Source organism: Ursus americanus, chromosome 4 (assembly GCF_024610735.1).
Source record: "Ursus americanus isolate L20-20 chromosome 4, mUrsAme1.1.p, whole genome shotgun sequence".
Taxonomy (NCBI): Eukaryota; Metazoa; Chordata; class Mammalia; order Carnivora; family Ursidae; genus Ursus; species Ursus americanus.
Genome location: NC_142130.1, coordinates 44618391 through 44632544, shown reverse-complemented (window position 1 = coordinate 44632544; position 14154 = coordinate 44618391). Strand labels below are relative to the sequence as shown.

General features: G+C 45.4%; 2 protein-coding genes across 15 annotated transcripts in view; one reads left to right on the top strand and one right to left on the bottom strand.

Annotated features, from left to right (window-relative positions):
- PHLDB2 (pleckstrin homology like domain family B member 2) overlaps positions 1-14154 on the top strand; it is a 209637-nt gene that overhangs the window by 103427 nt on the left and 92056 nt on the right. Inside the window, exon 1 of one of the 14 annotated variants that reach the window (XM_087861634.1) lies at positions 2642-2773. The exons of 11 other annotated variants lie outside the window; for them this stretch is intronic. The gene's annotated coding sequence lies outside the window, so the exon portion shown is untranslated. Of the gene's footprint in view, positions 1-2641; positions 2774-3002; positions 3103-14154 lie in introns of those variants that run through there. 2 more of the 14 variants (XM_087861630.1, XM_087861628.1) reach the window with 2 other exon arrangements.
- On the bottom strand, positions 2489-14125 carry LOC148110243 (uncharacterized). Its single transcript, XM_087861364.1, has 3 exons — positions 14120-14125; positions 3743-4063; positions 2489-3148 (listed from the first exon to the last, which is right to left on the bottom strand). The coding sequence occupies exons 1-3, from the start codon at positions 14123-14125 to the stop codon at positions 2489-2491; spliced, it is 987 nt and encodes a 328-aa protein (XP_087717490.1).

Here is a 14154-nt window from a genome sequence, read left to right as displayed (position 1 = left end):
GGACCGACAGAAATCCCTGCCTGCACAGAGTTTACATTCTGGTGAGGAGAGTTGGACAATAAATATAATTTTAAAAGTACATTTTATAATATTATAGAAGGTAAAAACTCTGTCAATAAAATAATAAAGCCTACTGGTATGAAGAACGCATGTTTAATTTTAAAGAGAATAGTCAGGGTAGGCCTGAGGAACGCGGTGACATTTGAGCAGGGTGTTGAAGGAAGTGAGGGAGCACGATCCTTGGGGGAGGGGACAATTCCAGGCAGAGAGGCCAGCTAGCATAAAGGCCCGGAGGTGGAAGCATACCTGTCTAGGAATCCAGTCTGGGAGTATTGAGGAGGCCATGGTGGCAGGAGCTAAGTGAGTGAGGTGAGGGAAATAGGAGCTGAGGTCAGAGAATGGCAGATCATGTATTGTCCTTCTGGGTCATTCTACGGACTTTGGCTTTTGTTGCAATTGAGATGGAGACCACTGCAGGGTTTTGAGGATAGGAGGGATATGAGCTGTGTTAATGTTTAAAGGGACTGCTTTGGCTGCTGTGTTGAGAAAAGCTCACAGTGGGGGCAAAAGTAGACACCGGGCAAGGGTAATCAAAGTGAAGACATGATGCTAGATTAGACCTGGGTGGTGATAACAGTGGAGGTGGTAAGTGGTTGAATTTTGGACTTATTGTGAAAGTAGAGCTAAAAGGATTTCCTGATGGCTTGGATTTGAAATGCAAGAGAAAAAGAAAAGTCAAGGATGACACCAAGGGTTTAGGCCTGATATGAGTCAGACTTCAGTTGGGACAGGGTGGTTGGGGGATGGAGGGAGGACTTTTCAGGACTTCAAGGTTGGAAATGTTAAGTAGGAGGAACCCTGTATGCATTCAAGTTGGCAGTTGCCTGAAGCCTGCAGTTCAGGGGAGATGGCCCTGCTGGAGGTAAGATTTGGGCATCATTACCACATAGGTGGTAGTTAGTGCCATGAAACAGGGTGAGATCACCAGGGAGTGAGTGTGGATTGACAAGAGAACCGAAGTCTGAAGCCTGGGCACTCACTCCACTGCTCAGAGGCTGGGAGAAGAGAAGGGACCAGCAACGGAGACTGACAAGGAGCAACGGATGGGTTAGGAACAACGCCATGAAAATAAGATGTTGGAGGAGGTCAAAACCATTTCCAGGAGGAAGTCAAAACCATTATAATCAGCTGTTCACTGCTGTTGATAGTTCAAGTGAAGTAAAGACTGAAAAACTTTGACTTAGGAGTTTGGTCTCAATAAGAAGAGTTCCAGTGACATGGTCAAAGCAAAACCCTCATGGGAGTAAATGGGAGGAAAGACAGACCTGGAGACAGCTTTTCTTAACAATTCTTTAAAGGCATTTTGCTGTAGCTGAGTAGGAAAAAAAGGACAAGTGGCTGGTGGGGGAAGTGGATGCAAGAGGGACTTTTTTGGTTTTAAGACGGGACAAATAACATGATTTTATGTTGATGGAGATGATCCAATAAAGGGAGAAAATTGATGATGTGGGAGAAGAGAGACCTGGGGGAGCACTTAACCGCTGGCCCCTGTATGTTTCTGTGGGGCAAAGAGCCAAGAGAGGAAAGAAAAAAAAGTCCTATAAAACACCAAGCAGTGCATAGATGAACCTCTCCTCGAAATTAGAAACCAGGCTTTTATCTGCACAAATGAAAAGTGCGTGAAATAAGCCATTTGTTGAATGACTACTGGGCGGGGGCACTTATGGTGACAGGTCCTTTGCATACATTATCCAAAAGCTTATTAAAAGACTTCCAATATCAGTATCATTACATCTCCACTTGTAGATGAAGACATCCTCACTGGGAGCTAAAACAGCTTCCCCGAAACCATACCGCGCATACGTTAAAGAGTTGGCATTTCATGGTGCGCTCTTCCTTGCTGCTGCGGGTTCCTTGCAGGCTGAGGGCCTTCGTCTTTGTAACCCCAGAGACAGGCTCAGAACTTGGCAGAGCTTCACATGCTCGCGTGCCCAGATGCAGTGCGGGCTGCCCTGGGTCCATCTCTTTGCCTTCCTCGGAAGCACCGTCGGAGGACAGTCACACCAGCATTGTTTTCCTTGGTTGCCGCAACTCAGAAAAATGCGTTGGAAAATAGAGAAAGTTGGCAAAAGAAATGACCGAAAGGAAATCAGAATGATTTAGTTTCGAATCCTAAACCCTTAGCTGAGGCCCTTCCGCACTGATTTTACCAAGCTGCTTTTCTGACGCATCAGGTACCTGCCCGCGGGCGAACCGTCGGGAGCAGGTGAGGTGTGGTCACCTGGCGTCTCGCAGTAGAAACTTCACAACGGGTGAGGAAATCATCACCGGAGGACGTGTACCCTCCCGCCCTTCTTCCAGCTCGTAAAAAGAAAGAGAGAGAGAGAGAGAAAGGAAAGGAGAGAAGAGAACAGGAAAGAAAAGGAAAGAAAAGGGAAAAGAAAAGGAAAAGAAAAAGCCTGTCACAAACGTCTCGAGTGCGCTGCTGTTAAGGCGGCTTTGAGAACCAGCGCCGGGCGTTGGGGCGAACCGCCGGGCTCTGCCAGCGGCAGTAGAAACCCCAACCGCAAAGGCCGGTGAGCTGGACGGCACACCGACTTACTGCACCAAGTCCCTGGGTGCCCGCCGCGGTGGTTGCGCAGGGGCCGGGGCTCGGGACCCAGGCGCGCGGAGCCCACCACCGCGGCCGGAGGGGGACCGCACAGCGTGCCGTGGCGCACCGAGCGCGCCTTCCAGCCCTGGCCGCGGGGACCCGGCCGCGCCGGAGCGCCAGGTGAGGAGGGAGGCGGGGGCCCGCCGGGAGGGGGGGTGCCGCGCCGGCTCGGGGCGTCCCGGCCGCTCCCCTGGGGCGCTGCCTCCCCCGCGCCGAGTTGGTCGCCGCCGGTTGCGCGGCGGAGGGCTGGGGGCGGAGAGGAGGCAGTGGCCGCCCGGGCCCAGGAGGGGCGCGCTGACTGCGCACGGCGAGTCCGGAGTGGCCGGACGGCTGCGGCTGGAGCTGGCGGCGGGGCCGGGGGTCTGGGGCCGGAGGGAGGGCGGGGGCCAGGGGCAGGCGAGAGGGCGGCGGGGCCCGTGGAGTGCCGCGGCTCGAGGAAAGATGAGACGGTGAGTGGGTGCCGGGGACGCGGAGTTGCTTTGCTTCTCTTGCAGGCTGTAGGGACAAAAGCCCGGGCTGGGGTTAGCGGAACCCTGGCCCAGCAGCTTTGGGGGACCTGAACCCCAGGGGGTGACTGGACCCTGCTGGCGAGGATCCTGGGGAGGGTACGTCGGGGTAGGGGAGAATCTCACAAGGCGATTGTAGGGAACAGGCGGGATCTGGGGGGACCGGAGGCAACTTTTGCCCAGAACTCTGGAATGACCAAGCAGAGAAGGATTGGGATCTGCGGTGGAGAGCTGCTTTGTCGCGATGGGCGGAGGGAAGAGAAGGTCCGCTGCTGGATGGTGTGGGGCGCGGGATTCAGAGAAGACCCCCGTCTGCTCCCAAATATCTGGCTAGCTGCGCTTCTGAATCCACTGCTTTCAAGAGTGGGGCTCGCAAGTTTGAACCGCGCGGAACCTCAGATTCCGATTTGGCTTTGGTCCCCCCGAAGTTTGTGGTATGGCGGTCTCCGTACCCCTAGAGATAGAGGCTGCAGGCGTTGGGGAAGGTTCTGAACCCCTGTTTCAACCCGCGCCCGGCAGGGCGGAGGCGCCGCTGCGGTGGGTGCTGGTACTCACTAACTTAGCTCTAGCAGGCATCACTTACTGAAGCGCCGAGGACCCGGCTAACTCCCGCCACCGCCAGGAGAGTCAAAGGCTGACAGGCTGTCCCTTCCAGGGCTGAGGTGTTCTGTTTGAAAGAGCTTCTAAAGTCGACCTGGCTTCCAGAGCCGGCGCATCTACCTTTCTTATGTAAAAGAGGGAGCTGTGCCCGCAGCCTTTTAAGTTGGTAGACTTGCCCGGGGCTGGAAATACTCTCGGCCGGCCCTGCCCTGATCCCTAGAAGTCTTCCTTGTGCAGCTCTGAAGTAGCTTTCAGGAGTTCTAGAACGCACGACTGTCACCGCCAAACGCGGCTGGGAGTGGAACTAGGAACCGAGGCATACGAAGGTGGATCCTTTTAGTATAAGTATTTGTCAGCCATATTTCCCTTCATTCTAGAAATGCGTAAGCTGCAGATACTTATTTTCAAGTATTGGGGTGTAACTTTAAGCTTCCTAGTTTGGCTTAATTTAGGCGTTTGAGATATGTCCCTGAGATTCTGACACTATCTGAATTCAGCTGGGAGAGCTCTAAATGAAGTTCAGTTTCAGAGGGTTGAACTTTTGCCCTGAGAGCACTCGGATTCTTGCTTCCTGGTCGGATAGCAACAGAGTAGTTGGATTTGGGATAAATAAACCTCTAGAGTTGCCCACTATTTTAAGAGAATGGCTATATCGCTGGTGCCATTGCCCCCAATTGTGTAAATATTTGTTTGAATAAAGAGCTGAGTTCTTTGAAAAGTAACAGTTGTGTCTATTCACGATTCCCTTTTCACATCCTGGACTTAGTTCTTTAAAAGTGTCTCTTTTTCACCTTACATTTTTAATGTGGAAATGCAAACATTGTATGTACTTAAGAAGCTCTGTAAAGTCCTGAAAACATTTATAACGGACATTTCCTTTAAAAGCCAGGGAGCGCTGAGTTTCTGCTCTTAGTTGAGTAGTGTAGCCTTCGCCTCTTGAGACCCAGAGCTTTGCAAATCTCAGCCTTTCTCACCAATGGGAAAATGAGATGTTTGGTTAAGAGGAGTAATCATTGCAGTTTGCAGGCTTAAGTCTGTATCACGCAGCTGGTAGCTGCTGTTCTTTGGTCTGAGGACTGACTGTAGGGGGTGTCTCTTGGGTCCCTGTTTGAAGTGGCCCAGGAAAGATACTTGGGAAATTGAGCTATAAGAGTTTGCTAACCCCTATCTTAAAAAATCTAGACCAAAGCCAGAACTCATTAGCAGCCTTTTCAGAAACATCTTATTTATGGGCTTTTGCACAAGAGAGGGAAGAAAAAGCCAAAGTAATTTAAACAGCCACTGGTCTTCCTTCTTCTCTTCAAAGCCCCGTTTTGAAGTCTGTAAGCACGAGTCGATTCTGATTCTGGAGCGTATACTGGAGAAGATCCTGTGAAAAGGGCAGATGAGGTTATGACTTTGTGCTAATTCTCAGCCCTTAGCAGGGAGGCCTGCTATGAATGATTTGTAAAGGCGGTGCTTTGTACTTCTACTACGTGTGCTTTATAAATCTGTTAGGTCTTGGTGTACCTTACTTATTAACAATGTAACTATCGCCCATGTGAAACAAAAACAACTTTTCGGTGATGTGCATTATTTTCAAGCCCTGATACCCAGTATAGCAGTGGTTCTCAATTGAAGGTGAGGGGAGGTTTTTGCTTCCACTCTCCCCCCAGGATATTGGCCAATGTATGGAGACATTTTTGGCTGTTCCAGCTGGAGGTAGGGAATAGCCCCCACCTGCCAACTGGGCTGCATCTAGTGGGTCGACCTCAGTTGCTGTGTAATATGCTACAATACACAGAACACACACTAAGAATTCTTCAGCTGCCAAATCTAGAAACTTGATCTAGAATAATACTCTAAAATACTAGAGTATTAACTCCTGGGATATGTTAATAAGATTAAGGATCTTAGTCTAATTTGGATCCTCAAGAAACCAACTGTGTGCTAGTTAAACACCAAGAGACCATGTCACAGAAGCCTTTTTGTCAGCACCAGATTCTTTCCTTTTTGGCCTTGAGTCTTAATATACCAAAGATGTGAAGGAGCTTGTGTTCATGGACAACTTTGAGTTCACTTAAAACACAGAATTTGGAAGTGTTAGAGCACAAGGGAGCCTCAGAGATCACCCAGGCAACCTTCTTATTATTTTATAGATGTGAAAACGGAGATGCCTGGAGATTAGTGACTTATAAGGTCCCACGTGAGTTTGTGGCAGATGGTAGTTCTAGGTATAACCCAGAATTAGATAATTGAGAAATTGATATTCGAGCAACTGTGATTTAAAAACAATAACAACAAAAACTGGACCTGACCCTTCGTGAGAGTTTAGAGGTACCATTCTCCATGAGGAATTAAATAAACCCTTTGATGGGGGAAGAGTAGCATTAGCCATGGTGACAGTGGAGCATATGCCTGGGTGTGCCGGCCTGAGGAAGGAGATCATTCTACTGTGTGACCTGTGACACTCCACGTCTGATGCCTGCACCATCCTTCCCACAGCAAAGTGGGCAACAGATGGTTCCACAAACATAACAGATGCTGCTTTTGAATCCAGGTACAAAACAGAACATTTGAGATTTTCAGTCCTTCCCTGCCTTATGGTTAAGAGTAGAGTACGCGAATGGATAGAGTTGTCTTGGACAGAAGGGAAATGAGAGAGGCCTCCTGAGTATGGGGTTTAAAAAAACACCTGGCATATAAGGAAATGAGCACACATGGGGGCAGTTGTGGGGGAAATTCACAAGCTGATGAATGGCTATCTACGATAAGTGTGATTGCATAGAAATTGGGTTAAGAGCTCAGCTATCCTTTGGGCAAGTAAGACAAAACAGTCCTGAGAATAAAAGGAATTCCTCTTCTCTGACTGCTTTGCCCATGATGCACTTGCTTGCCTGGATAATGCAGGACCTGCAAATCAAATCTTCTAACTCCTGGGCCATTGTACTTTCTTATACCCTAGTCTCTACCATTCTGTCTGTGTACCTAATGGGGAAAAACATGATAGTAGTATAAAGCTATTGTTAATTTCCTAGGAGAGTTTAAAAAGCATGATATTTGTGAATGGCTGTTTATAGAAAGGGGTTATCTCAGTGAGTTTTGAATTATCAGAACATGTCCATATGGCCCTGATCAATGACAAACATCTGTACACTCATATTTACATTTCCATGTTTCGCCATTAGGCCTGTGATTACAGATTCTAGTTCTGTGTGCCAAGTGGTCCTGCCACTGTAGTTACAATCTTCAAGTCTTGGAGGTTTGGGCATTAGGGAAGACTTTCTTTCGTGTGCCTTTCTTGGGAGAGGTCAGAACTCTGAACTGTGCTTAGTTCTTATCATTTTGACAACTAGCCAATGGGTGCACCTCAAAGCCAAGCACACAGTAGTATATTTAGAAATGATTTGAAAGTGATGGCTTTTTTAAGGGGTCTGCTCCCTGTAGGTGCTACGGTAAAGAACAGTAGCAGCCTTCCCATAATCCCCTTTTTTACTTTATTTTCAGACGATGGGAGGCGAAGACATGAGTTGGCTTTGTTTTGTTTTCTAAATAACTGTTGGCTGGAAATATTTATTGGCATTTGAGTAATGTGACTCTTGTCTTTTGAAAGTGATTGAGACCAAATATGGTAGCTCAGGTTGTCAGATCGCTTCAGGATAAACAGTTAGACAAGAACTTGTCTCTGTCACACAGGATTTGAATCTTCTAGGGGTTAATTTACACACAGTTCTTTTCATGATATTTAGGGATGTTTCTTACATGTGGAAAAGAAGCTTTGTGCCGTATCCGCTTTAAAGGCAAGATTGTTATCTATAGCAGCTAGTGGTCATTAATAGAAAAGAAACCCAGGTTTTAAAATCGTTTTATTGAGATGTGGTGGGAAAGCCAGGGATTGGAGAAGCTTGCTGTACAAAGAAACAGATAAGTAAGGTCGAGAGTAGCAAGCTAAGTCACATGGAAAAGTTCCTGAGAGGTTTTTTTTTTTTTTACAAGACATATTTGTTTTGTTTAGTGTGTGGAAGTTGATTTATTAGCGAACTGCTTTTTCTTACTTCACAAATTAAGGGGAAGGAAAAGTTTGTGCATGCCAATATTTAATATCGTTACCTCAAGCAGGGTCAGCCTTTTCTAAGACTTGCTGCTAAATCTGGAGTTCAGCGGAAATTAGTGTTGATCATCTTAGAATAGTTGCTTTGTACATTGTATGTGACTTCTCCAGGTGGTGGCATGCTTATGGAAGAGCTAAAAGATAAAGGTTGCAAGATTTTTCCTAGATGTATTTCTTGACCACTCTACTGCTAAAACAAAGGCACGTAAAGCAAAGGAAAGCCTGCTCCCGTGTGCTTTTGGCCAGTTCAGACCCAGCGTGAATAGTGCTTCATAGCCAAGAGATACTCAGAGGAGACTGGGGAGTGATGTCTGGCTGCCACACTGCTTACGTCATCGCAGAAGTAGGTTTGCGAAAACAGCTTAAGATTTATTAAGGAAATGGCAAGCCATGGGAATGCAGAGCAAATACTTCTTATACATCATGCTGAATCAAATACCCATATTATATTGCATTCACATAACTCTGACCAGGCCTTTTCCCCACTATGTTATGCTGAAACAATTTACCATGCCCTTGGAATGTCATGGGCAACAGCGCTGGTGCAAGCTTTTCCCAATTAGGTAGCTGCCACCTTATCACTAAAACATGTTTCTGTTCTGTGGTCATTTCCATTTCCTGCATTGTATAACTGGCACTCCTGTGTTATTTAACCAGTATCTCTGGGAGTCCAGAAAGTTGGAGCCGAAAGAACATCCAGTTCACCCTTACCATTTTAAATATGGGAAGCCTCTGCTAATACAAGGTGAAGACAGATGAAGTGACTTGCTCCAGCTCTTACTTCTGTTGGTGATTTTGGCAGAACCAGGACTAGGACGGGTCTCGTGACTCATGTCCTGGCAGCCTGTCCAGTGTTCTTTGTACTAGATTGGCCATTACAATAAAAATAACACCCTAATGAAACCATTTCCTTTATTAGGTCTTTTGGCCAGACTTGTAAACAACTGCATTGATTAAATTGAATTTAGTTAGTAGATTATGGATCTCTGCTGGTTCTAGTCCTTTCTCTTCCCCTTCTGAGCAATAAATGGTCTAAAGGTAGGCAGCAGTGTCTTACAGTACCCACTCTGCATAATCAACCATTAAGTAAGGAGGAGATGGTGTCATGACTGTGTTGTTTTGTTTACTTTATAGTATTTTTGAAATCCATCTGCCCGATTTTTGAGTTGAAGGGAAAAACACGAGTATGGAAGATGTATTTGTTTCATCCCTCCTGAGCTTACGTATGCTCTGACTATTCCCAGTTTGTAAATTTTGGGTAAGAGCGTGGGGAACGTAGTGTTTCGGGGTTTAGGGAATGTTACTTTGGAAGATTAAAAGATGACTCTTAAGAGAGTGTATTTTGATCAGTGATGCAATGTGGACAAGGTGGTGGAAAGATCAGCGTTTGGTCCCATAGACACTCAGCTTCCAATTCAAGCCCCTAGTGGTGGTTTCGGGATCAAGAGAGAGCATCTTTATGCCCATGTGATCCTAGGGTCAATATTTTTCTTGCTGGAAATTGGCCTTGAGTTGAAGGATGCTTTCTCCTGGAGTACCCCACTGCTTCAGGAAGTGGATCTGAAGTAAGGTGCACACCAGTCGTGACCCCCAGTGTAGCTATTTCCTGACTCCCCCACTTCTCTGGCTTTATCTTCACTGTGGTGGTCGCATAACAGAAATCATCTTAATCAGAATCACCTCAACCTAGGGATGACTTATACCAATGATCAGAAATAAGACACATCTGGAAACATTGGATTTGGGGGGGAAATTTTCAGGAATCTTCATCTTGATCTGAAACTGTTTTAGAATTCTGTAAAGAACCCTGAAAATAGAAGTCTATAATTTCCTATAACTCTCTCACTTTCAAAGAGGAAGTAACCTAATTTAAGTATCTAGAAAGCATGTCAGTCTCTCCTAGCATAAATATATAAGGCTTTTGTGTGTGTGTGTGTGTGTGTGTGTGTGTGTGTGTGTGTGTGTGTGTGTTAAACTGTTTTTGAGGCTCACATTCTTCAAGATATAGCAAGTTTGGCAATTTTTGTAAATACTGTTACATTTTAACTCTCTGAAGGTAGGTTTTTCTTTGGGCACACATAGTGATGAAATTTAGTTACTGCACCTAGCATTATCTTGCAAGTATTCTGAATACAACCGCCTGATACCTGCAATCTGGACAATGCATTTTTTTCAAATTTCCCCCATGTACTTGAAGAAAATTACCTTTTAGGAGCTTAATTCAATATGATAGAGGCTTAATATTTCATACTTAAAAAAATAAGCTAGGAGCCACTGATATGACCCCATCATGCTTTGTAAAGTAAACCAGTATAATTTTTAGGTCAGTATATATTCATATATTTTTATTCATGTTGATTTTTCAAAATGCATACATCTTTTAAAATATTTTATTATGGAAAATTTTAAGCATACACACAAGTTAATAGAATAATACAGTGAAATTTCATGTACCTTCCAAATGTAATGGTAATTTTGCTTCATCTGTAGACTTTACTTCTTTCCCCAAAACATGGATTGTTATAAAGCAACTTTTAAACACTGTATTATTTCATTAATAAATAATTTAAAATGTAGCTGTAAGAGATTAGGGTTTTTAAAAAATGTTGCTGTATCATTAGCACACCTAAAAAAATATCATCTATTTTCCAGTCAATGTTCAGATTCTCTGATTGTCTCATAAATTTTTTTAAGTAATTGGACTGTTTAAAACAAGATTCAAATAAGGTCTATGCATTACGTTCAATTGATATGTCTCCCAAGTCTCTTTTATCCAGAACACCTCCCTTTCTTTCTTGTTCTTTTTTTTTTTTTCCTTGCCGTATGCTGGTTGAAGACATTGGTTTTTGTTTTGTTTTTGTTTTGTAGCTTTTCCCATATTCTAGATTTAAGTGCTAGCATCTCGGTGGTGTTTATTATATTCCCCTGGTCTCACATATTCTATAATCGGATACCACATGTTTTTAATTTGAGATCTTTCCTACCATGTCACTGTGTTGAAATGAATTTGTAATATATGTATGTAAATGCTTATTGGATTAATATTGTCTGTTTTTAAAAATATTGCTAAAGCTACTTTAATAACGGTGTAAACACCAATATGAGTCTAATTGATAAAAGTCACGTCTTGAGTATTTAGGTGCGAGTCAGGGATTTTGTTGGTGGGGAGGGAGCTTGAATGGCCCATATGTATTTTGAGGTTGTTTCTGCTTTGTGGCCTCCCTCCCGCCTCCCTCACAGGCTGGAGAGAGCTATCACAGGAAACGTGCCTCCAAATTCCCTGGAGAGTCTAAAGAACATTTCAAAGTTCGACGAACAAGTCTTATTCCAGGGACTAGCACAATTTTTTTTTTTTTAATTCCCATACTTGATGTTTTACCCCCTTTGCTGAAGTCCTCTAAGATTCTTATTCTGGTAAGACACTCCAGACTTACATAAAAGTAGCCTCTGATACAGGAGATAAAGACCCTCGTTTGAAGTATGGCTATTGCTGTTGGTTGTGATTACTTTTAGGAACCTTGGAATACCACACGGAGTTCTTTTTTGGACAAAGCTTAGACTTCAGTACAGTGAGAGATGAGAGAAGGGATCGGTAATGTGGGGTTAGACTCCTTTATTGTGATAGGAAGGAGCTGGAACTCTATAACTTTCTGTCCTCACCTCTTCCATGTGCGTTAAATGTCTTCAGTACCCCCCATCGCTCACCTCTCCCGTCTGTGCTCTGTCCTCCCTACAGGGGTATTTGATGCTTCTATTCTTTAACGGTTTCCCTGACCTCTTTGCTTAGGTGACTTCAGAGTATAATGTAGCAAAACTTCAGAAGCAAAACCAAAAGCAAACCAAGAGAGAAACTGTGTGATCAGTGTCCTGAGAAGTCACATCAGCCATTCCCGTGGTCCTCACCTCTCTCCCCAGCCCGGCCGTGGGTCACCCTGACAACTGGCCAGTTTCAGGGTGCCCTGAGTTGCCTGGGTTCTGGAGGGCCTCCTCTGGCAGTCATGGAAAGCCTTTGTGCATTTCAGGCTGCCATGGGCATGTGGGCGGCATGTGTCTGTCTGTGAGGGTGTGTGTACCTGACTGCACACAGGAAAATTTACAGTCACCTGTGAATAGGTTTCATCTGCAAGGACAGAACAACCTCCTTTTTTTTTTTTTTTTTAAGATTTTATTTATTTGGGAGAGAGAGAGCATGAGCAGGGCGAGGTGCAGAGGAAGAGGGAGAAGCAGACTCCCCGCTGAGCAGGGAGCCTGATACAGGGCTCGGTCCCAGGACTCTGAGATCATGACCTGAGCTGAAGGCAGACGCTTAACCGACTGAGCCACCCAGGCGCCCCACAAAACAGCCTCCTTATTCTGCCATTCAAAGACATTTATTCCTGTGCAACTGCTTTTTTTTTTTTTGGATCTTATGGAGAGAGAAAATATCCTCCTTGGAGATTATCAACCTATGTACATGTGTCTGATGGACAATAATGATTTTATTCAAATAGGCAGATCTTTTTTTTTTTTTTTTTTAAGATTTTATCTATTTATCTGAGAGAGAGAGCGCGCAAGAGTGGGGTAAGGGGCAGAGGGAGAAGCAGACTCCTCACTGAGCAGGGAGCCCAGAACTCTGGGATCATGACCTGAGCCAAAGGCAGATGCTTAACTGACTGAGCCACCCAGGTGCCCCCAAATAGTCAGATCTTTAAATGACAAAGAACATGGCGCAAGGGAAGAGGAGTGGGAATCCATTGGCTGCTCTGTTTATTTGCAAAAAGAGCAAGAAGGGTACTAGGTCTACTGACAGAAGTGTTTCTTCTCTGCACTGGGATATAAAATCTCGAGTGAGGAGCAAGAGTTTAAAGGAACAGAGGTTAGGAAGCAGGATGAGTGAGTGGGAAATGAGGAGAGGAGTGTTGAGACAATGATTTTGGGATGCTTGCAGAAACTGTGTGTGGGAGGTGATCTGTGGAGGAGGCAGAATCGGGGTAATTGCCGGGAGGAGGTGTTTGCCAGTGGGGGTGGGGCTGAGTGGAGAGGTGAGGCCTGTTTGCAGAGATGGAGAAGGCTGAGGAGGATTTAGTGATGACAGGAAATATTTGTGCAAAAGGAGGCTATGTTTGCGAAAGGGAGAGCTGAGGACAGGACTGAAGGTTTCAGTGAGGGTGATGTTTGGTTAACAGAGAATGGGGGAAATGGCTGCTCCCGGAGTCCTGAAATGAGAATATGGCTAGAGAAGGAAGTGGTTGTTCCTAAAACTTCTCCTTAGCCAGCCCCCCGCCCCCCACTTCATCATGTTTACTTTTTGGGATGAGTGGAAAAACAGGCAGGTTTTGTATCCATTGTTCTCCATTCTTAAGCTTGGGGTTTGAGGCTGAAATAGATTTATTTCCCGGTTTTCCCTTTTCGCCCTCTAAAAGCTCCCCCTCAGGCCCCATCTGCTGCCACAGGAATACCCCTCCTCCCCAGAATTCCGGTAAAGAATGGCACAGCTTCTGAGGGCCTGCTCTAAGCTGGTGTCTGAATTCAATTACATGTCATCAGTGCGTGCTTTATTTATAACCTCGCCATATTGTAAACATCAGCCCTGAAAGAGGCCAGCCCCCGGACCACCAGTGTTCTGGGGGAGCTTTGAACACCAGAGCCAGCCCCTCAGCTCCATGGGCCCGCATAGGGCACAGCGGAGACTCAAGCTTTTTTTATTAAGTGGACATTTTAACCGGTACGCTCCTGATCTTGGAGGGTATTACTTTTTTCTGAGTTTGCTTCTGTAATCTGTCTACACCCTCAGCTTTTCCCAGCTATATGAAACAATCTCCACTCTCCCATCGCCCGCTCTGCTTGGCCAGTCCTCCTCTGATTAATCCCAGCTGTTCTGGGTGACCCTGAGAAGCATCTATGCATGGCAACGTCAAATGATAAGTAATGCATCATATAGTTTAGAACTCCTCCAAACTCTTTTGGGGTTTCTGGATAACTGCGTTTATGTGGGCCAGACTGTAAGTCCTTCTCCTTTAACACAATGCAGTGCAATGCAGCGCAACACCTATGTTGTGTTAATTTGTGTGTTTCTTAAAACTTTTCTCCCTGGGTGTGTTTTCAGCATCTTGAAACCAAGAACACTACAGCTCTGGCCATCGCAGTGCCGTAAATTCACTATTGGTGACACAGTTTGAATGGGATCGGCTTCGTTGTATTGTTACTGAGTGTAAAGGGCGCTGGAGAACTGTTTTAAAACAGATGCCAGAACTGTGTGTCAAAGAGGAAAGGAGCTACCAAGACACTTACCAACATGATCCTCGAGATTAATTTCAAGTAATTTT